At 38.4% G+C, this 23,112-nt stretch overlaps 1 protein-coding gene and 1 pseudogene across 2 annotated transcripts; both read left to right on the plus strand.

Moving 5' to 3' along the window:
• Window positions 1–3,119: 3,119 nt before the first annotated feature.
• LOC306877437 (sterol 26-hydroxylase, mitochondrial-like) lies at window positions 3,120–5,195 on the plus strand (annotated as a pseudogene). The gene is made up of 7 exons: window positions 3,120–3,137; window positions 3,244–3,354; window positions 3,599–3,703; window positions 3,799–3,963; window positions 4,581–4,662; window positions 4,751–4,951; window positions 5,040–5,195. The product of its transcript is annotated as a sterol 26-hydroxylase, mitochondrial-like (transcript).
• A 917-nt stretch (window positions 5,196–6,112) lies between these two features.
• On the plus strand, window positions 6,113–22,893 carry LOC306876608 (germinal-center associated nuclear protein-like). Its single transcript, XM_079427909.1, has 31 exons — window positions 6,113–6,182; window positions 6,468–7,907; window positions 8,824–9,059; window positions 9,168–9,249; window positions 11,025–11,172; window positions 11,264–11,466; window positions 11,669–11,808; window positions 11,937–12,134; window positions 13,326–13,594; window positions 13,827–13,989; window positions 14,086–14,246; window positions 14,394–14,581; window positions 14,691–14,965; window positions 15,044–15,144; window positions 15,273–15,404; window positions 16,666–16,770; window positions 17,249–17,401; window positions 17,493–17,690; window positions 17,789–17,857; window positions 17,956–18,090; window positions 18,174–18,327; window positions 18,513–18,777; window positions 18,862–18,959; window positions 20,332–20,722; window positions 20,810–21,073; window positions 21,164–21,293; window positions 21,398–21,565; window positions 21,660–21,795; window positions 21,887–22,032; window positions 22,152–22,299; window positions 22,387–22,893. The coding sequence occupies exons 2-31, from the start codon at window positions 6,554–6,556 to the stop codon at window positions 22,558–22,560; spliced, it is 6,384 nt and encodes a 2,127-aa protein (XP_079284035.1). The 5' UTR covers window positions 6,113–6,182; window positions 6,468–6,553; the 3' UTR covers window positions 22,561–22,893.
• Window positions 22,894–23,112: the final 219 nt, after the last annotated feature.

The raw sequence follows: 23,112 nt of genomic DNA on the forward strand, positions 1-23,112 counted from the left end.
TTCCATAGATGTAATTGTTTTTAAACTGTACAAACTGTATTCTATCCCCTTAGCCTAACCTAGGATTGTCCAGTCCTGCTCCTGGAGGGCCACTGTCCTGCAGAGTTTAGCTCCAACCCCAATTAAACACACCTGAATCAGTTAATCATGGTCTTACTAAGTATATTAGAAACTTCCAGGCAGGTGTGTTGAGGCATGTTGGAGCTAAACTCTGCAGGACAGTGACCCTCCAGGACCGAGTTTGGACACCCCTGCCCTAACCCTATCCTTAAACCTACCTACCCTATTTCAGAACTGCGTTAGCACGCAAGGTGGGTTACAGCATTTGTCTGATGAGTCTCAGTGACCGCAACCTGGCTGACGATCGCCTCAACCACTTACTGAGTGTCACTCCACAGCAAAGCATCATTCTGCTAGAGGACGTAGATGCAGCCTTCGTCAGCCGGGAGATGCTTATTTATTTATTTTCATTTATTTAGATAGGGACAGTCACAGTACAATAAACATGATTCCAGTCAAAGACTGGAAAAAATGCACTGCACATAGAGATTATAGCAGGTGCTAATTTGCATCTCATGTCCCTAGAAAGGCTTTTCTAAACTAAAAACTATGCTGCCCACAGAGAGTATGTCTCACAGACTGTTGTGCTTCTGAATTCTCACTGTCTGTTTGGAATATGATGTTTGAAATATGATGTAAATACAATAACATGTGATTAATTATAATAATAGATTGGTCTCTAGCCATGGCATTATCAGCACCATGGAATACTCCTGCTCCTGTTGATCTCATTTATTCTTCCTTGCCATATGTTCTCACAGATCCACTGGCCTATCAGGGCATGGAAAGACTCACTTTCAGTGGACTTCTGAATGCTCTGGTAGGAGTGCCATCTTCAGAGGCCTGAACTGTGTTTATGACAATTAATTTTATTGAGAGGTAAAGATCAAAACTTTTATCAAAACTTTTTTTGTTTCGATGTACTTTGAAATGTAAAATCCTTGCCATCTTGTCCTTTTGCCTCTATAAACACAAGGAAGATTAGTGGCAATAAACTGTGTTTTACAGTGCAAGGTAGTGATACTAGCAAATTGAATATTTATCAAAATGTGTATTATTTAATACAACCTGAATTCTGGAAATGTTGGGATGTTTTTTCAATTTGAATAAAATGAAAACTAACAGTCTTTCAAATCACATGAGCCAATATTTTATTCACAATAGAACATAGAGAACACAAATGTTTAAACAGATACATTTTACAGTTTTATCCAAAAAATGAGCTCATTTCAAATTTGACGCCTGCTAGGTCTCAAAAAAGTTGGCACGGGGGCAACAAAGGGCTGAAAAAGCAAGACATTTTGAAAAGATTCAGCTGGGAGAACATCTAGCAACCAATTAAATTAATTGACATCAGGTCTGTAACATGATTAGCTATAAAAGGGATGTCTTAGAGAGTCAGAGTCTCTCAGAAGTAAAGATGGGCAGAGGCTCTCCAATCTGTGAAAGAGTGCATAAAAAGATTGTGGAATACTTTAAAAACAACGTTCCGCAACATCAAATTGCAAAGGCTTTGCAAATCTCATTATCTACAGTACATAACATCATAAAAAGATTTAGGGAAACTGGAGAAATCTCTGTGCGTAAGGGACAAGGCTGAAGACATTTGTTGGATGCCCGTGGTCTTTGGGCCCTCAGACGACACTGCGTCACTCATCGGCATGATTCTGTCATTGACATTACTAAATGAGCCCAGGAATACTTCCAGAAACCACTGTCGGTAAACACAATCCACCGTGCCATCTGCAGATTTACTTACATTTCACTGCTGGTTATACTCTGTATAATTGTGTATGTGACGAATAAAAATCTTGAATCTTGAGATGTCAACTAAAGCTCTATCATGAAAAAAGGAAGTCATATGTGAACATGGTCCAGAAGCACCGTTGTGTCCTGTAGGCTTATTTAAAGTGGAAAAGTGTTCTTTGGTCAGACAAGTCCAAATTTGACATTCTTGTTGGAAATCACGGACGCCGTACCTCCAGGCTAAAGAGGAGGGAGACCTTCCAGCGTGTTATCAGCGTTCAGCTCCTTTAACAGGCAAGAATGGGACCAAATTCCAACACCAAAACTCATAACCTCGATGCCCAGATGTCTTCAAACTGTTTTGAAAAGAAGCGGAGATGCTACACCATGGTAATATATGCCCCCGTCCCAACTATTTTGAGACCTGTGGCAGGCATCAAATTTGAAATGAGGTCATTTTGTGCATAAAATTGTAAGATTTCTCAGTTTAAACATTTGTTATGTTCTCTGTTCTGTTGTGAATAAAATATTGTCTCGTGTGATTCTATTTTTTTTTTTCAAATTTAAAAAAACGTCCCAATATTTCTGGAATTCGGTTTGTATTTAATATAAAACAATATATATATATATATATATATATATATATAATATATATATATATATATATATATCTTAAAATTTCTCTTTGTGCATTTTTTAAATCCAGCAAAAAGTAATGAGGTGCCAAATAGTCATGAACACCATGGAATATTTGTGCATTTCTTCTATTGTTATTGTTCTTGGTTAAGCAACAACAGCTGACATTATGAACTAATTGCCTTTCCCGTTGTTACAGTCATATGTTTCATTTGCAGAAGGACCAGTGATTTACGGTTCTCCAGAGATTTGCTTTGTTTATCGAATTATGTCCAGTAATTGCGTAAGTGGAACATATTTACTTAGCTCAGAGTGAAATCTATTTTTTGTTCATAACATCAATATTATATGTGTTATCTAACATTTCTAGGTCATTGAAAGAAAAAAATGTACTACAAAAAACATTTATTTCAAGGAAAACAGCCATTGTAAACACAGGTATGTGATTCTGAAAAGGTTCAAAACCTTTTGTTTGTGTTTGTTCACTATGCCCTGTAGGAACTGGAAGAAAGGTGAATGTTAAATGTGTGTATGATAATCGTGTTTCACCTTTAAAAACATAAATTCACACACAGTATTACATTACAACAGTGAAGGGTTAACTAGAGTCTTTGCCCCACCTCCCTCTCCCTCCCACGTGATCAGTGTTTTGCCTCACTCTTCTCCCTGCTTCCATAATGGCTGTTCGTCTTGCAGTGAGCTCTGCAGAAAGAAGGATTCAGTTTTCTGAGGCCCATTACAGTGGCCACAGACATCAGGAGAGGGACAGTGGGTAATGCTGCTGCTTCTGTCACTGTCCAGGACAGTCACGAGAAGCTCAAGACTGTGGCTGACATCCCAGAGATCAAAACCTTTAGGATGCTGTACACAATGATCTTTAAAGGGTACATGAATCGCATGCATGAGCTGCAGGTACAGAGAGATACCACAGCCATGGTTTGTTTATCGTGTGACTGTAAATGATTTATGTCTCCCTTTATGCATTCAGACTGTCACTGTTTTTAACTTGAATAAAAAGGAAACTACTGTCTTGTATAATTGAACACCTTTAAATAATTCAGTATACTAATTGTGTTCTCAGTCTGAATTTTATTTGTTGCTCTGAAACAATTACAGTGCAGTTTATTTCAAAATCAACCAGATATTTCTTCACTAGGACTTCTTCTTTGCACTTCACCACTTGTTTTCCAATGTCAAGATGAGCAGTAATAAAGACGTTTATGGAAGTATTTCTGAGCTGCTGATGGCTGGAGTGGACACAATAAGAGACATTTAATGTATCTTTGACTGTTTAAACAAAATATGCATGAGTTTTGGAATTGTATTTGTTCCTCAACATGATTCTTCATGTTCTAGACCTCCAACACTATGTTGTGGGCTCTGTATCTCCTCTCAAGAGTTCTGGATGTCTCAAGCTCTGTATCAGGATGTAAAAGGAATCTTAAAGGGTGACAGAATCCCAACAGCACAGGAAGTGAACGGCATGCCTTATCTCAAAGCTGTCTTCAAGGAAACATTAAGGTTAAGAATTATGTTGAGTAATATAATACATCTTTAAGAAGTCAAACATTTGACAGTGGCCAACCCAAACAGAAAATTCGGCATATATATGTCTATACTATGACTACAGGTCAAATGTTTGGAATAAGTAAAAAGTAATTTAAAAGTTAATTATTTAAACATTTTTATTAAAAAGTTAATAAAAAATCTAATTTATTCCTGTAATAGCAAAGCTGAGTTTTCAGCAGTCATTACTCCAGTCTTCAGTGTCACATTATCCATCAGAAATCATTCTAATATGCTGATTTGGTGCAAACATTTCTTATTATTAGCAATATTGAAAACAGTTGTGCAAATTCATTTTTTAGTGGAAACTAAAATCTGGGGTGAGCAAGATAAAAAAAAGAAAGAAATTAATAGTTTAAATTTTATTTTTTATTTTTTGCTTTCTATTCATCAAAGAATCCTGAGAAAATGTATTATGATTTCCACAAAAATATTAAGATGCAACAACTATTGATAATAAGAACCCTGATTAGAACCATGATGACAATTGATAATAATTCAACTCCAAATCAGCATATTAGATTATATCAGCATATCAGCGTATTATATAATCTCTGTAATTTCATGTGCAGGATGTACCCTGTGGTGCCCATGAATTCTCGTTTTATTGCAGAAAATGATGTTGTCATTGGAGGACACTTTTTCCCTAAAGAGGTACATTGTTGTAAGGAGGTAAAATGTTGTTAGGATGAGTTGCCAGTTAAGAAATTGGCATCACTAAATAAACTGTTTTTTTAAACAGACATCATTCGGTCTGTGCCACTATGCAATCAGCCATGATGAGAAAGTCTTCCCAGAGCCACGAAAGTTCAAACCTGATCGCTGGCTCAGAGATGGCAGAACAAGACCCAACCCATTTGGGTCAATCCCATTTGGCTTTGGAGTCAGAGGCTGTGTTGGCCGTCGCATTGCTGAACTAGAGATGCATCTGGCTTTGGCAAGGGTAAGGGTTTTTAAACTTGTTCCAGATAGTTATATTACATCGTAAATTGTGCTTTTTATTGTATTTTAATTGTATCTTTTCATTTCAGCTAATCAAGTTGTTTGAAATCCGACCGGACCCAACTGTAGGTGAGGTTAGGGCACTCACTCGTGGAGTGCTTGTGCCAGACAGACAGGTGAACCTCCACTTTGTAGAGAGACAGAAGAAATCTTCTGAAGAATACCACCATTTCAGCAAGATATAAGCTCCCTGTGTAAATACAGTATATGAAAATTATCAGCTAGTGTGAATCATGTGAATATGCCAACTATTTTACCTCTGTCTGGATATAATTATTTTCTGCTTAGGAATATGTCATATAAAGGACCCTGTATAACGATGTAAAAAAATAAATAAATTCTTACCGAACACTTGCCATTAAATTGTTGTTGTGAATTGTATTTAATTATGATGATATATGTATTATATGAACTTAAAAATCAACTAATCCTTTTAATGAATCCAAAATCTCTATTTATTGTTCAGTATTATCAGAAGGGGAATTGTGAATATTTATAATTTATCACCACAACAGATAAATATTGGAGTGCAACTAATAGAAATTAAATAAATGAAATTATGCAACAAATGGACTGACTGAATTAAATGACTAATGCAATGATTGATATATAACCTTTAACACACACACACACACACGTCAAGTCACTATTATTTTTATAGCGCTTTTAACAATGCAAACTGTGTCAAAGCAGCTTTACAGTATTTAGACGGGGAAATAGCGTGTCGAAATATTGTCATTCTCCTCTGGCTAGAAAAAAAAGTAGTTTAAATCTAGGCTAAAGCAGAGTCAGATTGTGCAAAGGACTCATCTGGTTCCTGTGGTCTTGTCCTGATGGTAGTCTAAGAGACCGGGTTTTCACTGGGGATCAGTACACACGCACACACACACACACACACACATTCCTCATTTTCTGCATTTTTACTCATTGACTCAGGCCTAAAGTTGTAATATATTTCTCATTTGTGCATATCTATTTTCTAATTTGCATATTATAAAACCTAGATGGATAATTATTTTAGCCCATTCCCATACAGTACTTCTCTTCATCTAATGGTGTTATGGTCTCGCCTGCCTGTAGGGGGCGGAATCGCTCGAGACTCTCGTCAAGGCTACATTTCACAAAGAAGAGAAATCAACATCCTGTCTGACTGCGACGAGAACAGCACCGAAGTATTTACAATTGTTGTTTTTTTGCGATTTGAGTGTTTTGGACTGTTGTATATATAATGTAGATATATGAAATGCATACAAATATTATTAGCATTCAGGTGGTTGGTTTTGGGAGTGAAAAGTTAAAACGTACGCAGCGTTCGTCTTTATTTCCTATTTGAGCTCTTAAAACATGTTTAATTTGGGTTTGTACATATTATGAAGATATTATTTTTATATAACTTATACATTTGGTTTTAGATAAACTGGAAAGTCATGGGTAACTGTTCTGTATCTTTGTTTTAGGGGATTCAGAGGACATTGGTCATGACCAGCTGTTGATTTGCCCAGAATCACATCAGTAAATATTAACAGTTGCTGTTTCAGCCATCATGAATCCTTCAAACTTCTTTGGTAGACCACAAACTGCCTTTCAGGCACCGAACAACACTATTCAATCCGGAAACCCATTTCAGTCCTTTGCCCAGCAGAACCCAGCACAGGGTGTTGGTTTTGGACAGCCCTCTGCTTTTAGTCAGCCAGCTTTTGGCCAACTAACACCACAGCCTTCTGTCTTCGGCCAGACGCCTAGTTTTGGCCAGACTGGTGGGTTATCACAAGGATTGGGGCAGACGTCTTCATTAGCTTTTCTGGGAACAGCCCCGGCCTTTGGGCAGTCGAGTCAAGGCACACATGAATTTGGACAACCACCACCTTCATATTCTGAAGCTACAGGACAGAGTCAGATGTCTGCTTTTGGTCAGTCTTCTGCATTTGGTCTTTCCTCCAGTGCCTCGCAATCTCTGACCAGCTTCAGCAGCACTGTTACAAACCAGCACAGTTTTGGTCAGCTTTCAGCCCTCTCTGTACCCACTGCCACATCCAGCTCCTCAACAGGGGGCAGGACTGATAATCCAACTGGTGGGAACCAGTTTAGTTTCAAGCCACCCAACAATGCCGTTTTCAAACCTATTTTTAGCGACAGCACTGAACCTCCCAGCTCAAATCTGTCTTCAGCATCTGAAACTGTTGGATTGTCCAAGCCCGTAACTAGTACTATGGAGAATTCCTCCAGTGGTTCGCTGTTCTCATGTGTAAAGCCGAGCACTTTGGGCTTCAGCTTCTCACAGCCAGCAGCAGCTCCATCTGTCTCATTTTCCAATGCTAATTTTTCACAAAAGGAGACGCTCGGTGGTGGCAGCAGCATTCAGTTCACCTTCTCTCAGCCAGCCAACCCTTCTAGCAGCAGTACGGCTGCTTCTCAGCCCACGACTCCGTCCACCTTCAGCTTCACAGCACAGAGCCTTCAGTCTCAATCAGATAACAAAGTACCTGCGTTTGGTACTGGAATTGGATCCTTTGGATTTGCAAAAACTGAACCCCCACAAAGAACGGAGGATAGAGAAGGTGATGGACAGAGCGGTGGAGGAGAAACAGCTTTTGTGGGTTTTGGCATAAAACGTAAAGAGGAGCCGGTTGATCCAAATGCAACTAAAAGCGATAGTAGTGAGGCTGGGGCAGATGGACCAAGACAACCCGCCAAACGCCCGCTGCTGAGAAGCCGTGGCCCAGCTGGAGGGCTTTTTCGCAATGCATTGTCTGAGCTAATAAAATCCAAAGTCAGTCCAGTGAATAGAGAAGATCATCTTCCAGATAGACTAGATCCACCAGGTCCAGGCAGTGATGTGGCCACTACTCCTCCAAGATCTCAGGCTCCCACTGTGCTGAAAAAAGCAGAGGAAATTTGTAAGTTACATGTCTTTTCTTGTGATTTTCTTCAGGAGCGCACCAATATTGAAATGAGATTTTCACGTTATTGACAAATATGACCCTGGACCACAAAACCAGTCATAAGGGACAATTTTTCAAAATTGAGATTTATACATAATCTGAAAGCTGAAATAAATAAGCTTTCCATTGGTGTATGGTTTGTTAGGATCGGACAATATTTGGCCGAGATACAACTATTTGAAAATCTGGAATCTGAGGTTGCAAAAAAATTAAAATCGCCTTTAAAGTTGTCCAAATGAAGTTCTTAGCAATGCATATTACTAATCAAAAATTAAGTTTTGATATATTTACAGTTGGACATTTAGTAAATATCTTCATGGAATATGATCTTTAGTTAATATCCTAATGATTTTGGCATCAAAGAAAAATCTATAATTTTGACCCATTCAATGTATTTTTGGCTATTGCTGCAAATATACCCCAGCAACTTAAGACTGGTTTTGTGGTCCAGAGTCGCATATATTAAATTTCTATACTATTGTGAAAATAAATTGAAGTGAATTAAAAGTAAATTACAAAAACCAAAACACTAAAAACTCAAAAGCTACAAGTAAATTTAGACATCACAGCATTTTAATGTACAATATGATAAAATGGATATTGATTTTGAGATTTGTTGAAGATTGCATTTAACAGTGTTATTTAATAATAATTATTATTATTTTAATGCCTTAATAATAATAATTTTGTGTGTGTCTGATGACAACAAAGATAAATTGTTAAAAAAAATCATGCATCATTAAATATAAATATTCAATATCGACTGAATCTGATAAAAATCTGTAATATGAGTTTGTAATATACTATATCCTAAGCTATTTTGAAATATTTCTTTCTTGCGAACATTTCTAAGATTGTGATCACTTTGTAGCACTCATGCCTGAAGCGCAGACACGCACTCCAGGTAGACGTGCCTCTCGAAATGAGAGCACAGACAGTTTGGCTGGTCTCTCTCCTACTGATGCCACTGTTATACAGTGCAAAGGCATCCCACCCAACCTCAACAAGAAAGACCTCATCATACAGCATTTTCGGCACTTTGGGAAAGTGATTAAGGTGTATTGCAGGCCTCAGAAGAATCTGGCCATCGTGCATTTCCAGGATCATGTGAGCATGTCTAGTTAAATACATAATACAAAATTCTCATTGCCACAAAAGTAGTTACATTTAATGAATGTGTTTGTGATTAATTAATTAATCTCTCTTGCCTTCCAGACATCTGCAGCCAAAGCCAAAAAGAAAGGAAAGCAGTTCCAGAGGACTGAAATTCAGATATTTTGGCAAAGGAAAAAGCAAAGTGAGTAACAGCACTATTAAGTTGTTTGTTTGGTGTTCAATTAAATTAAGTACAAATCTTAATTCATTAAATGTGAAATGTTGGTTTGGCTTTGTGGTATTGTTAAACTGCAAAAGAGTATTCTTAAGGCTATTCATAATTGAACCATTTAAATTAAAATAGATTGTGGATGAAAATATGATTTAAAGAAATGATCAATGAATGCACTAACAGTGTTTATTAAGAATAAAAATGTAGATTTTTAATGGCATAATGCTTGGCATTGCTTCAAACTGAAACCTCCACTGTAACAAATCTGCCTCTACTAAACATGTTCGAGGTCAAGTTCACTTTTTCACATTTGCATTTTTTTGGCTGCTAAAAGTTACAATACAAATCAAATTTAACAACACAGGGGTCACAGGAAATTAGGACATGATTTTTTTTATTTAAACTAGAGATGCACCGATGTATCGGCCAACAATCGGTATCTAATTTACACAATCGGTAAATAATTTACACAAAGTTTAAATGGGTATACAAAACTAAAAATCAGTAAAGAATGAGTAGCAAATAATTATGGAACTTAGAACGTTTATTAGCAAAACGAATAAGAATGTTTGGAGGGATGGACGACATGCACCTTGATGCAAAATAATGGGAAAAAATATACACAAAATAAATATCTTATTTTAAATAAAATAAAAATCAGCAAATACTGTGGAACCAAATAAATGAGAAACGAATGTTTAAAAAAACTTCCATTATCACGTAGATTAATGGCAGAAGTCAACAGGATTTTCAAAATCCAAAATATTTTTAAAACAGGCGCTCTTACATTTCGTTTTGAAACTCTTCCGCCATTGTCTTGTCTACCTCACTCTTCTTGTCAGTCAGCTCAACTCACTCTCCTCAAGTGATAATGAAATCTGATCTGTGATGCACGACTGTTGTTCGTTCGGTGTGCTGCATTGAGCAGCCGCGTTCAGTTTTAATTGTAGTGTCCTCTAACTGAACTAAATTAATTTTATTACTATTAAAAAAAAAAAAAAACTACGGTGGGGGACGGTGCCGCGGTGGGCAAGTGATTTAACCGGTATTGCGGCTTAACACCGGTATCACCGCCAACACCGTCTATCGCAGCAAGCCTAAAAAGTACAGCAATAATAAAACCGTATGCTACAAACTAACTTATGTAATGTAATTAACAAACGAATAAGACGAGGCATGGCATAGGCTACACCAGAACGTTTAGCAAACACTGAGGAATCAAATAAATAAAGAACATTTAAAGAAAGCCTCCATAGCGTAACGTAAGATAAACAGCAAAGACAAAACCAATATGTTCACCTTCTCTGGTTTAAGAAGCAGTCTTTTATTTTGCTTTCACTTGAAAACCAAATCCTCCAACCCGTCCGCCATCCTTTCCTCAGTATTCGCATCATTTTTGCTGCTGACGCTGCGAGTATAAACCAGGCTCTGCTCCCAAAGAGCACTCATTGAAAGCGCCTCTCTCACTCTCTTCACATGATCATACGTTTTGGAGCAGCACAGACCATGCACTGGCACAAATGCGACCACATCAAATTTTTTACTCGCACATAACTATCGGTATCGGCAGAGAAATTCAGTATCGGTGCATCTCTACTTTAAACTGATGAACATCTGAAAAAAATGTTGGGTACATGTTCAACATGAGAGCTGCTGTTTAAATGTGATTTCATACCTTGTTTTAGCAGAAGCACTAAATGTTAACTCTCATACTGTTATGCTTAAGAAATGATTGTCATTTACAGGTCCAAGTGAAAAAGCTGCTAGACCTTCAGAAGTCAAAGATGTGACAGGGGACTCAGAGTCTGGGGCTGCCTTTTTGCAGTCCTCCCCTATTCGCAAGCCTCTTCCCAGAGCAGTGCCCATCAGCACCTCTAGCTCCCTTATGAAAAGGTAATTTAAGACATGTAATATCAAGCAGTCCCTTTGCATGATTCTTATTTGGCCTAATTATTTATTTCTGCATGTTATTTTTATGTTACAGCTCTCCGATCCAAAAATCGTCTGTTGCTAAAACACTTCAGTTTGAGAGTGAGGCACCACTGGAGCCAGTCTCAGAGGAACGGAGCGTAGAACGACCTATTATTAACCTTCCCTCAGTCCTGCAGCCTCTGATTGGTCAGGTAGCTGAAACGGCAGAGGAGAGATACCGCCTCCTAGAGCAGAGAGACAAGATTTTACGGCAAGGTAAAGCCTTAATTGGCTCTGATACTGTCTAGTACTGAACTTATTATAAAAACGTAAATGCAGCATATAGTATTATTATAGTATTATAAAGTAATATTGTATGTGATATTATTTATGCTGTTTGTTTTATTTCTATTTTTATTTGAACATAAATGATGATAAATGATCTGTTTGGCAATAAATTATCTTTTTGTCTTTGAAGCTCGACCCAAAAGAACAGACCTGGATATGTCCAAAGTGTTTGTGGGAACATGCCCTGATATGTGCCCGGAGAAAGAGCGGTATATGAGAGAAACCCGCAACCAGCTGAGCGTCTTTGAAGTTATTCCAGATACAGAGAAGGTTTGTGATAATCATAGTACAGTCCAGTAATGATCTGGAATCCATGTTTTCATTGGAGTTCTTGACCAAAGTTTAATGTTTTGTGATCAAATCTGAGTAAATTGATTAAATCCTCCCCTTCTGCTTAGGTGGATCATTTTGCTGCTATCAAAGAGTATAGCAGGTCTTCGGCCGATCAGGAAGAACCACTCCCTCATGAGCTTAGACCACTTCCTGTGCTAAGCATGACTATGGACTACCTTGTAACCCAGATTATGGACCAGGGTGAGGGCAATTACCGTGACTGGTATGACTTTGTCTGGAACAGAACCAGAGGAATTCGGAAGGTGGGCATAACTACTTTAATTAAGGCATCATTTCTAATGTGTCTAACTGTTGATTTGAATAAAAATATCTAAAGGTGCCATAGAATGCAATGATACAATTTTTTTAATTGTTCTCTGATATCTACATAGAAGGTATGTGGCTTAGGTAAGGGCAAAAAATCTCCAGAAACGGTTTTACATGTCCATTTACAAGCCTAGTATTTGTTCCTAGAATGAAATGGTCTGGTATTACCCTATTTGCAAGGGTCATGAATAATAATGTTGAGCTCTGCTCTGATTGGCTGTTTCACAGTGCAGCTCATTTCAGTAGCTCACACAGCAGGAAGGAAGCACAGGGAAAAAATATATTTCAATACTTTCTCGCGCAGTTATTATCGTTGGGTAATTATACTGTAAATAAAATGCAGGCATCAGGGAGCCACTATTAATATGCAGGGCATTGAAACTGCTTTCGAATGCACGATCGCTTTTTAGTTTTAGTTTCACTTACGAGATTTGCATATTCTGTTTATACTATGGAGCGGCAGTACTTACCACACATTTTACAAGATCAGATGCTTGTCAGTGGTGCTCAGGATCTGTAAATCATTCACCATTATACTCAGTCATCTCTACTTACTTTGTTTATGTGGTAAGTGAAATCTTATGTACTGTAATGTAACAGGCTACGGCTAGCAAGAAGCTAACCATGTCCTTTTAGTGGCTCGCATTATTTTATTAGAAAGCATTATTTGCTTTCCATGCCTTTCTGAATACAGACACCAACCCATCCCTGCACTTCACATCCCCTGCACAGCCTGGAACATAACATTTATTTCCATGATCTGCCATTTTCACTTATCCTCGCTTGTTTCTTCACAATACCTGCAGAACTTCTTATGGTTCGGCTGGTGGCTGGCCTAGAACATGGGCGGGTATATGCAAATGTTGGGGGCGTAACTATTAGTGATCCCGACTGTAATGTCACAGTCAGTGTTATGTTCGGATTCAACCTATTTTTCAGTGGTCTTTTACATTCACGAGATTTACATAAGGAGAACTGTTAGTACTGTTATTATTCAACTATGTCAAGGTAAATACAGTTTTCCATTCTATGGCACCTTTAAAACTGATTGATATAAAATGTCAATGTGAATATTATTTTGCCATTGTCTATTTTGTAATAATCATGCGTCTAAACCTCTCTTGTAGGACATTACCCAGCAGCATCTATGTGATCCGGAAACAGTATCGCTCATTGAGAAATGTACCCGTTTCCACATTCACTGTGCCCATCACCTCTGCCAGGAACCCATGATGTCTTTTGACGCAAAAATCAACAATGAGAATATGACAAAATGCCTGCAGAGTCTAAAGGAGATGTATCAAGACCTAGCCACTAAAGAGGTGTACTGCCCCAATGAAGCGGAGTTCCGCCAATACAATGTGTTGCTTAAGCTCAATGACGGAGATATTCTTCGGTAAAACCTTGCTTTTGTCTTTTCTTATGGTAGGAAAGCCAAAAATACATTGCAATAGTCAAGGCATTCCTTTAGGTCAAACAGTAGATTAGGCCTATTTCACTAACAATACCAAGTTTATGGATTCAGTTCATGAACTAATAAAATATAAATGAGAAACACACATTTATAATATAAATATTTGCAGCGATGGAATAAAGGATACAAATGGATTTGTTTTGTGTCAATGCAGTGAGGTGCAGCAGTTCCGTAAAGAGGTACGGGAGTCTCGAGAGGTTGATTTTGCTGTGCAGGCCTTTGCAGCACTCAACAGCAATAACTTTGTCCGGTTCTTCAAACTTGTGAGTGCAGCTTCCTATTTGAGCAGCTGCATACTTCACAGATACTTCAATCAGGTAAATGCATCTTACTCAAAGGGTAGTTCTATAGTCAGTATTTTGTACTTTGGCATTTGTTACACCTTTGAATTTTTTTTGTCTCTGTTTGGTTAGGTGCGAAGCAAAGCACTGAAAATCCTCAATGTGGCCTTTACTGTTGGATCCCAAAGATCCACCATTTTCCCAGTCGAAGACTTTGTCAGAATGCTCATGTTCCGCAATGCTACTGAAGCCGCAGACTTTATTCAACAGCATGGCCTAACTATCAATGATGGGTATGTCCTACATATTTTCTCTGTCTTGATTTTAACAAAAAAATGTTTTTTTTTTACTAAGTTATTTTCTCAGTGCAATAGTGTCCAAAGTTATTTTGGAGATGCAGAATGTTTGGAAACTAATGCCTTATTTTGTCTCTCATCCAGCATGGTAGAACTTAGTCGCACAACCTATCAGGAGCCTGATTTCTCTTTACCGCAGAGGAAGTCTGTGGTCATTGAGAGGAAGAGAACTGTTCTGATTGGTGAGGTGGTGAACGGTGGACCACTGCCCAACCCACCCCAGCACAATCCCGTTTGCAGCTTCGACTACAACAAGAAGTACACAGGAGACGGTCTGTCTTCTGAGCCTCCACCAGCTGCCCTGAAGGGTTCTTAGTTCATTAGTGAAAATTAGAATATACTTGTACTTACTGTAGATATTTGAATTCTTGTCTTTGGCAGCTTATCCACAGAGGCAGGAGTTGAAGCCCTTGATGGAGCCTGACTCTAGGCTTCATGTGACAACAAGGCTTCTGGCTGAACCACGGCTGTTCGTGGACCAACCTGGCATGACAGTGCCTGTAAAACCTGACGACACGGAGGAAACCAGAGAGAAGAACCAAACAGAATCATCTCTTCCTGTGGTTCCACAGCTGGTTTTTCAACCCATATTAGCCCCACAACCAGTCCGACCACCAGCTCCTCCACCCAAACCAGAACCAGCATACACAGATCAGGTGAGACGCTTTTCAGTCTTAACTGCAAAGTCCAACACTATGGTACATAAGCACTAATGACACTATGATCTCTGGCAGGATATAATAGCAGAGGTGGATGCGGTGCTTAATGAGGTAGTGGAAGCTGAGGTCTCTGATATAACTCGTGCAGCTGCTGAATATGTGTCTGCAGCCCTCAAGTAGGAACTTTTTCTTTTCTAACCCACAGGTTTTATTTGTCAACCAGAAGATTTCACTTCCATAATCCAAAACAAATTTTTAACGTAGTTTTTGTTTGTTAATGTGTCTGCTCATGTGTGTTCTGCAGTGTGAGTGACAGTGAGTTAGAAACAGTTGTGACTGAAGTCTTAAATCAGCTGCTGAGGGAACTATCCACGGCAGAGATCATTGCTGAGAAGGAGAGAATCTCAGAGGAGAAACGCAAGCTGGAAGAAGCCAGGTGTGTGAAAGACCCTCTCCATAAATTTTTTTAATTAGTGCTGTCAAACGATTAATTGCGAATAATCGCATCCAAAATAAAAGTTTTTGTTTACATAATATACAGTGGGGAAAAATATTATTTGATCCCATGCTGATTTTGTACGTTTGCCCACTGATCTGAAAATGGTCAGTCTATAATTTTAATGGTAGGTTTATTTGAACAGTGAGAGACAGAATAACAAAAAGATCCAGAAAAATGCAAAACTATATAAAGTTATAAATTGATTTGCATTTTAATGAGTCAAATAAGTATTTGATCCCCTATCAATCAGCAAGATTTTTGGCTCCCAGGTGTCTTTTATACAGGTAAGATGCTGAGGTTGGGAGCACTCTCTTAAAGGGGTCATCGGATGCAAAATTCACTTTTCAAGTTGTTTGAACATAAATGTGTGTTGGAAGTGTGTGTACACATTAATCCTATAATGATAAAAATCCACCCAGTGGTTTAAAAAAAAAAATCCCCTTTCTCAAATCAGGCTGTTCTGAGATTCCTGTCAGAATGACGTATTTCTGTACAGGCCCCTCCCACGATAGTTGATTGACAAGGCCTTCTTACCTTAGACCCTCCCTGAGTGAGCTGAGAGCTGTCCGCCATTTTTTTTTTTTTTTTGTTATTCTGCCTCTCACTGTTCAAATGAACCTACCATTAAAATTATAGACTGATCATTTCTTTGTCAGTGGGCAAACGTACAAAATCAGCAGGGGATCAAATAATTTTTTTCCCCCACTGTATGTGTGTGTACTGTGTATATTTATGTATATAGAAAGACACATACATACAGCATATATTTTGAAAATATTTACATGTATTTACGTGTATACATTTATATTCATATAAATTATATCATATATGAATATTTAATATATAAATTAACATTTTTCTTAAATATATACATGCGTGTTTGTATTTAGGCATACATAAATATACACAGTTCACACACATTATGCAAACAAAAACTTTTATTTCCGATGCGATTAATCGTTTGACAGCACTATTTTTAATACAATGGTTTTGTTTTTGTGTATGTTAAGTTCGCTTTTGAAATGGTCTCTCACATTGCATGAATTTAGCGGGTAACTCCGTTTTCCTCTGAATACAGGATCCTGATTTGTTAACGTTTGTGCAGCTGCAAAAACCAATGGCATTTTAGGCATTTTTGGTTATGTTTAGTAACCAGAGCATTTTCAACCCTTTTCCCATTTATTGTGTTTGATGTCAGGCGGAAGGAAGCCTTTCTTGATCAGTTCAGCGGTGAGCTGTGCGCTAAAATCAGTGACGAGGTGCTAACAGAGAGCATTAGAGCGACCGCAGAGGCTGAAATAAGGTACCACATCCTACATCCTGAGGTTTTCTTTGCTATTGTCTGTCACCTTTGGCTTCCTCATTAACAGTTGTAAGGGATTATGATGTACAAGTCCCATTTCTCCCTGAAATTAAATGAGGGGAAAAAAAGGAAATTATGTTTTGACTTAAGGAAATTAAGCCATTTATAAGATGGTTTATCTGACATAGTATAAAAAATAAATCTAATATGTTTTATAAAATTAGTTTAGATTGTAGGAAGGAGGTTTTTTGGGGGGATGGGGGATGGGATGATGCTTCATTTTAAATAATGTCACTGCAAACGTTTAGGCATTAAGACAAATTTAATTAAGCTTAATTTCTGCTTAATGATTATATTATATGCATTTATTAATATAATATTTCTTCATTTTGATTTTTGGGTGAAACATGACTTTTGACAAGTATTCGTGATTCATCAGTGAATGTACAAAATTGGTCACGCTCCTCTTCATTTCCAGGCTTGCTTTAGAAGAAAAAGCGGCTTGTATTGCCCGCTGCTCAGCGGAGGAATGCGACAGCATAGTAGAGGAGACGCTGGCTGAGGAGCTGGCTGCAATGGCACAAGATATCCTGGACAATGAGTTGAGGCGCATCTGCAAGTTTATCAAGAGGTTTGTGGAGCTTATTATTTCTCTTTATGTGTATAAAGGAAGCCCTGGAGCAAATAAGTTTTCTATAGAAACCTGTATGCATATACTCTAGGTGGCGTGATGTGGTAGCTGTGCGTCGTCAGCTAAAGAGACAGATGCGTGGTTTCCCTGCAGCCCCTGGCTGTGTAGATCCGCGGTTCAAACTGAAGGCTCTTGTACCCAGTGCCCCTACGAGCCCCTCTCTGGACCTCCTGGCCCAGGGGATGGTCAACCTGGGTAACTCCGGGAACATGGCGGTTTCCTGCACAAGGTCTGTTATTGGAGATTTCTTTTTTCTTTTTTTTGCTTTGATTTATTTTTTTTATGCAACTTAATGATCGTTCCTGGCAATTCATTTTAATCATATAGATTGTTGAAAATGAGACAAGAAGCAGTTCATCAAATGAAAGTTTCCTACTACTACAATCTCTTACTGAGGTAAGTACAGTGGGGATACAGTGAGGCATAGATGTGCAGAATGCAGATAATTTTTATCACCATGATTTTCTGAATGGTTAATTATTCTTCTTTGGCAGTGAGCGTGTATGGATGCCTCTTGACCTGCCCACTCTTGTGGCAGAAAGCACCCCTAATGCACCTGACAGAATCTTCTGGAAAGCCGCGCTTCTATTGCCAAGCAACTGCGATAGTGACATAAGCTATGCCAGCAGGTAATGAATGAAACTGTGGGAAAACTTCTTAAATGTAAAATTAAAACTGACCTCTTTTGTTTTTTATGTTTGTTTCCATGCAGGATTCTTACAGACTGGCTTGAGGTTAAATTGGGTAGAGGAATCCAATCTGAAGAGAGTGAGAAAGAACTCAAAGGGCAACTGAAAACACTGTGCATTTGTCACAGCTTGACAAATATTAGGGGACAGACTCATGAAGTTCACATTGCTATAAAAGTAAGCTTCAGAAGGAATAGTTTTCCCAACAAATTACAATTCTGTCTTTATTTACTCAGTTAAAGTGCAGTATTGAGGAGAAAATGGACCACAGGGGGAAAATTCCAGCTCATGAAATGCTCATTAGTATTCAGTTATCCAGATGTCTCTGCACTGACATGATTAACCCTTGTGTTTGTGTGCAGGCATGCCATGGCCCTCTGAATGCAGAAGACCAGTGTCTGTTGGAGGAACAGAAGGAGCTCCATGGTACCAACGCTCTGCTGATGCTACTTCCCTCTCTTAACAGTGCGGGACAGGTTGAAGAGGATGAGGATGTGTCCCTGCTCTCTGCCCTCCTTCAGCTAAGGCAGGTGCAGCAGGCCAGCTGCTGGCACTCTCCTGTACCTCTGGTTGTGGTGATTACTGGCAACCAAGAGGGCGGTACCAATGATCATGGTTTGGAAGAAGGCAAGTTTTGAAGGAAAGACTTAGTATAGTAGACAAGACTGTTAAAGACTGCAATCTGATTATTTTATTGTCTTTCTTTCACAGCACTCATGTTGAATATGTTAGTCAAAGATGGTCTCATCTCTGAATACATCTTCGTCCACATACCAGCAGCCCTCACTGACCTGCAAGGCTCAGAGCAGGTAGGTCTGCAAAGGAATATTGAGAATACACAGTTGTTCTTAATATAGTTACAAATATTTGTGCGTGATATGTGTAGTTGTATTGGTATTCACTTATAAATGTGAACTTTTTAATACTATAGTTTAGGGATGTAACGATTACCGGTTTGACGATAAATCATGATAAAATTCCCCACGGTTAGTATTACCGTTTCATATTTTAATTATCATTAAAACCGTATTCGATTACCACGATTTGAACAAGTCACGATAAATAAATACTGTCCAGCATAAAGCGCAGTTTTAAGTAACAGTCTCATGTGCGCACAGCGTGCAGAGTAGTTTCGTTTTGAGTGAAAATTGGGCGGAAAAGCTGGGAGGTTTTAAAAGAGTGCTGAGGGAATTATGCAAATTAATTTATGAATTAATTAATTATATGAATGTACCTCTGAAGGATCTGACCGTCTTCAGAAACGATTCGATGGCATTTTGTTTTCATCTCAGCTCCATGTAATACCTAAAGGAAGTGTTCTTAAACACAATACTGCTTTGTTCGCGGAGTTCACGGGAATCAGCTGTAATTCAGCTTTTCCATATAAAGCGCCACCTGCTGTCAGAGAGTGGATTTACAGACACATATTTACATTCAGCCTGTGTGCAGTTTCTGTCTGGCCAAAAACGGACCAAATTTGCATGCCCTGCTGTAAATTTTGACCGACTGATGAAAAACAAGCTTATGGGGATTCTACACATTTAAACAATTCAGATAAGCTATATATAATTACTTTTGGAGCAGATAAAATATATATAATCATTTATTAATCAATTGTAATTTTGACTTAATCCTTTTCTTTATTTAAAGGCTGAAATGTGAGGTTTACATTTTTATGAAACTTTTTCAAAGCTTTATTTGAACATTTACATGAGATATTTGAACATGCTATTAAACTGTTGTCAGTCAAGTTGTCATTTAAAATCCGAACATCATTGGTCATGTTATTGTTTTAGTGATTATGCAAACAAAAAGTCATTTTATTTGTTGTTTGTTGATTTTTAAATATAAAACTTGAAGTGATTTATGTATCGGTACTTTTTGAATATCTCCAGCACATTTTAACAATACCGTGATAATACTGATAACCGTGATAATTTTGGTCACTATAATCGTGATAAGAAATTTTCATACCGTTACATCCCTACTATAGTTATTGGCTCAATAGGTAAAATAGGGCGATATAATTAAGGTGATAAACTGTAGCCAAATAATGGATAGATCCAGATGCTTTTTTTTTTCTTATCAGGGAAAATGAGTATTGATATCTTGAATGGTTATTGAAAATGTAACATGTATTATGTACTTACACATCGTCTTTATACAATTGATCTGCTTCAGATGAGTCATGTCATCAGGTGGCTTGCCGCCCGTTCTCCCGCTGGCCCAGCCCTGTCCTCTCAGACCCTGCTGCAGGTTGTTGAGCTAGGCCTGTGCCGTGAGTTCTACTCCAGACTACAACGAGACAAGCAGGACAGGAAACATGCAGGTCTTCTGTCTCAGCACCCGGAGCCTATCGTGCATCTCTGCAACAGTGTGCTGAGTTTCCTAGCAGGTGTGGTTTCGTCAGAGCATCTGTCCGGTCTCTGCTGGCCACCTCCTGAATTCTCTCTCCCCGAGAACAATGAGCTGATTCCTCATCAGGCTTGGAACTCTCCAGAACACCTGGAGTGGCTGAAGAGAACCATCCTCAGCCGGCAACTTCCTGAGTGGGATCTGCCTCCAATTAGTGGTAGGTTCAAATCCTTGAATTTGTACATTTTAGTATTTTTATCTTAATTGAGAGGAATTAAAACTAATCTCTTTTCTAATTCCTCAGCCTCCTGGCCGCATTTGTGTGCCTCGATATTCCAGTATGTATCCCAGATCCCTACCTCACCCTTAAGCCAACCTATTCTAATGTCCCGCCTGGAGAACCTGCTAAGAAGAGTGAACTACCAATACTTTCATGTGAGTGGTGCAGATGAGGATGACTATAAGATGATTGGACCGTCCTTTCACGAAATTCCTTGGGACGACATCATAAGCCTGTGTGTAGAGCATCGTATGAAGGACTGGAGTTTGGAGACTCTGGTGGCAAAAGGTGAGCATTACAGATTGGTAACAGAATGCCAATTATTAGCTTTGAACATGTTTCATTATTAAATGTATATTTTAACTCTTAAAATCACAGATGCCCTCACGGAAGATGGCGAGATTCTTGTATATTTTAACAAAGACAGCCTGAAGTGTTTCCAGCCACCTGATTGCTGGATAGAGGCTGTGAAACAGACATATCAGGAAAAACAGCAGGCCTCAGAAGTGTAACTATCACTGTTTTACATATGTATTATTCACAGTATAATCATATCTAGCAAAACAGCCTTACGTCAAAAGATTCAAACAAAATGTAAACGTTTTCTGATAGGTCAAAAGTCAGGCCCACGACCAGACATTTCCCCAAACAGAAGCTGTTTCAGAGTCACACAAATACAGAGGAATGGCCTTCTGTTTGTGATGCTGCACAAATTCCCATATCGCAGCACTTTGAACGGATTCTCTCTTCTATTCGCGATATGAACGCTGAGGGCCAGAGGTTAGCATTAACAATTTTAATATTAGAGTTAAATGTGTTGGCTTGTTTTTTGCTTGGATGTTTGTAGTAACCATTTCTTAACATATGTCTGTAGAATTGGAGAGCAGGTACAGCGTCGGATTGAAGCAGACCCTTTACGCCCTTCATCGTTTCCTCTTACTCTGACCTCTGTGCCCATGACCATGACCCCCTCCCGAAAGCACCCTGCTGCTGGGACTGTCCACAGACAGGTAGAGTTATACCAGAGACACCATCACAACTGGATTAATATACTTGCATTACTATAACTGCATTAAGTCTCTATTTTTGTGCTCTTTAAAGGAAACAGAAACCGCTGACCTGGTTGAGAAAATATCATCTTGCAAAATAAACAGACTCTTTGATGTAGACAGCACACAGAGTCCCATAATGGAGCGACTTCAGCGTACTCTCTTAACTGTTCAGGAGATGAATGCTGAGGGCCAGAGGTTAGGTTTAAACTTTTTTTAAATGCACTAAACGTGAGTTTTACTCAAAATTAAGATGATATAATGATGCATTATATATTTTCTATTTTATTCACTTTTTTGTTCATATGTGTATCTAGAATCGGAGAGCAGATTCAGCGTAGGATTGAAGCGGATCATTTGTCCTCTGCCTCTTTTCCTCTCTTCCTCCCCTCCGCCCTCCTCTCTGCGCCTCCCCTAGTTAGGACTTCCTCTTCCAAGTGCCCTGCTGCTACCTTCCACATACAAGTACAGTATTCTAGCATGGATAGTATGAAGTTAAAAAGCAGCTTTCATCATAAATGCCTTAAACCTGCGTTTGTTTTTTATTTGAAGGAAGTGGAAACGAAAGATCCTGTTGAGAAGATTGCTGCATCTTATGAAAACAACAGACCGTTGTCTTTGTTCCAGCGTTTGCAGGACTTAAAAAGAGAGTTGTCAAGTCAGAAGGAGGAGGAACGTGTGTGTGATCTCAAGCTGAAGTGTCTTTTAGACATTGTAGAGAACTGAAGATGTTTGAATATAACAGCATCTGCTGAATGCCACTTCTAGTCTCCCAATTTTAAAGAAAATGTCTTTTGTCTGCTGTTTACTGGTCTCAGTAGTTTTATTTTTGCTGTTTTAAAATTTATTTTTTTTGATAAAATGCTCATCCATTAGGTTTAATTAAATCTTCATGTGTGTATCTCCTTGTACTTTAAGAGTAATTTAGAATGTTCATTTGTTTTCATTCATACTTTCCCGCTTTCTGAATAGAGTTTAATGTATTTTGTTCATCCCAATAAATCTGTTGTATTTAAATGCATATTTTTGGACAACCATAAAGATTGTTTTTATTAAACTACTGATTTTGTGTATTTTTTCCGCCCAATATACTGAGAGAAACAAAATATTTTAAAGATGTTTTTTTTCATATCACTAAAGGCTAACCGATTAATTATTCATGACACTCCAATCGTGATAGGTGTGAACTGGCAAGTCACGCCCATTTTGCTATGTTTCTAACATATGATTGGAGGGCCTGTCCTCTGGTCATATCTCTCCATGCGATATCGCGCTCGG

Source organism: Barbus barbus (assembly GCF_936440315.1).
Source record: "Barbus barbus genome assembly, chromosome: 11".
Classification (NCBI taxonomy): Eukaryota; Metazoa; Chordata; class Actinopteri; order Cypriniformes; family Cyprinidae; genus Barbus; species Barbus barbus.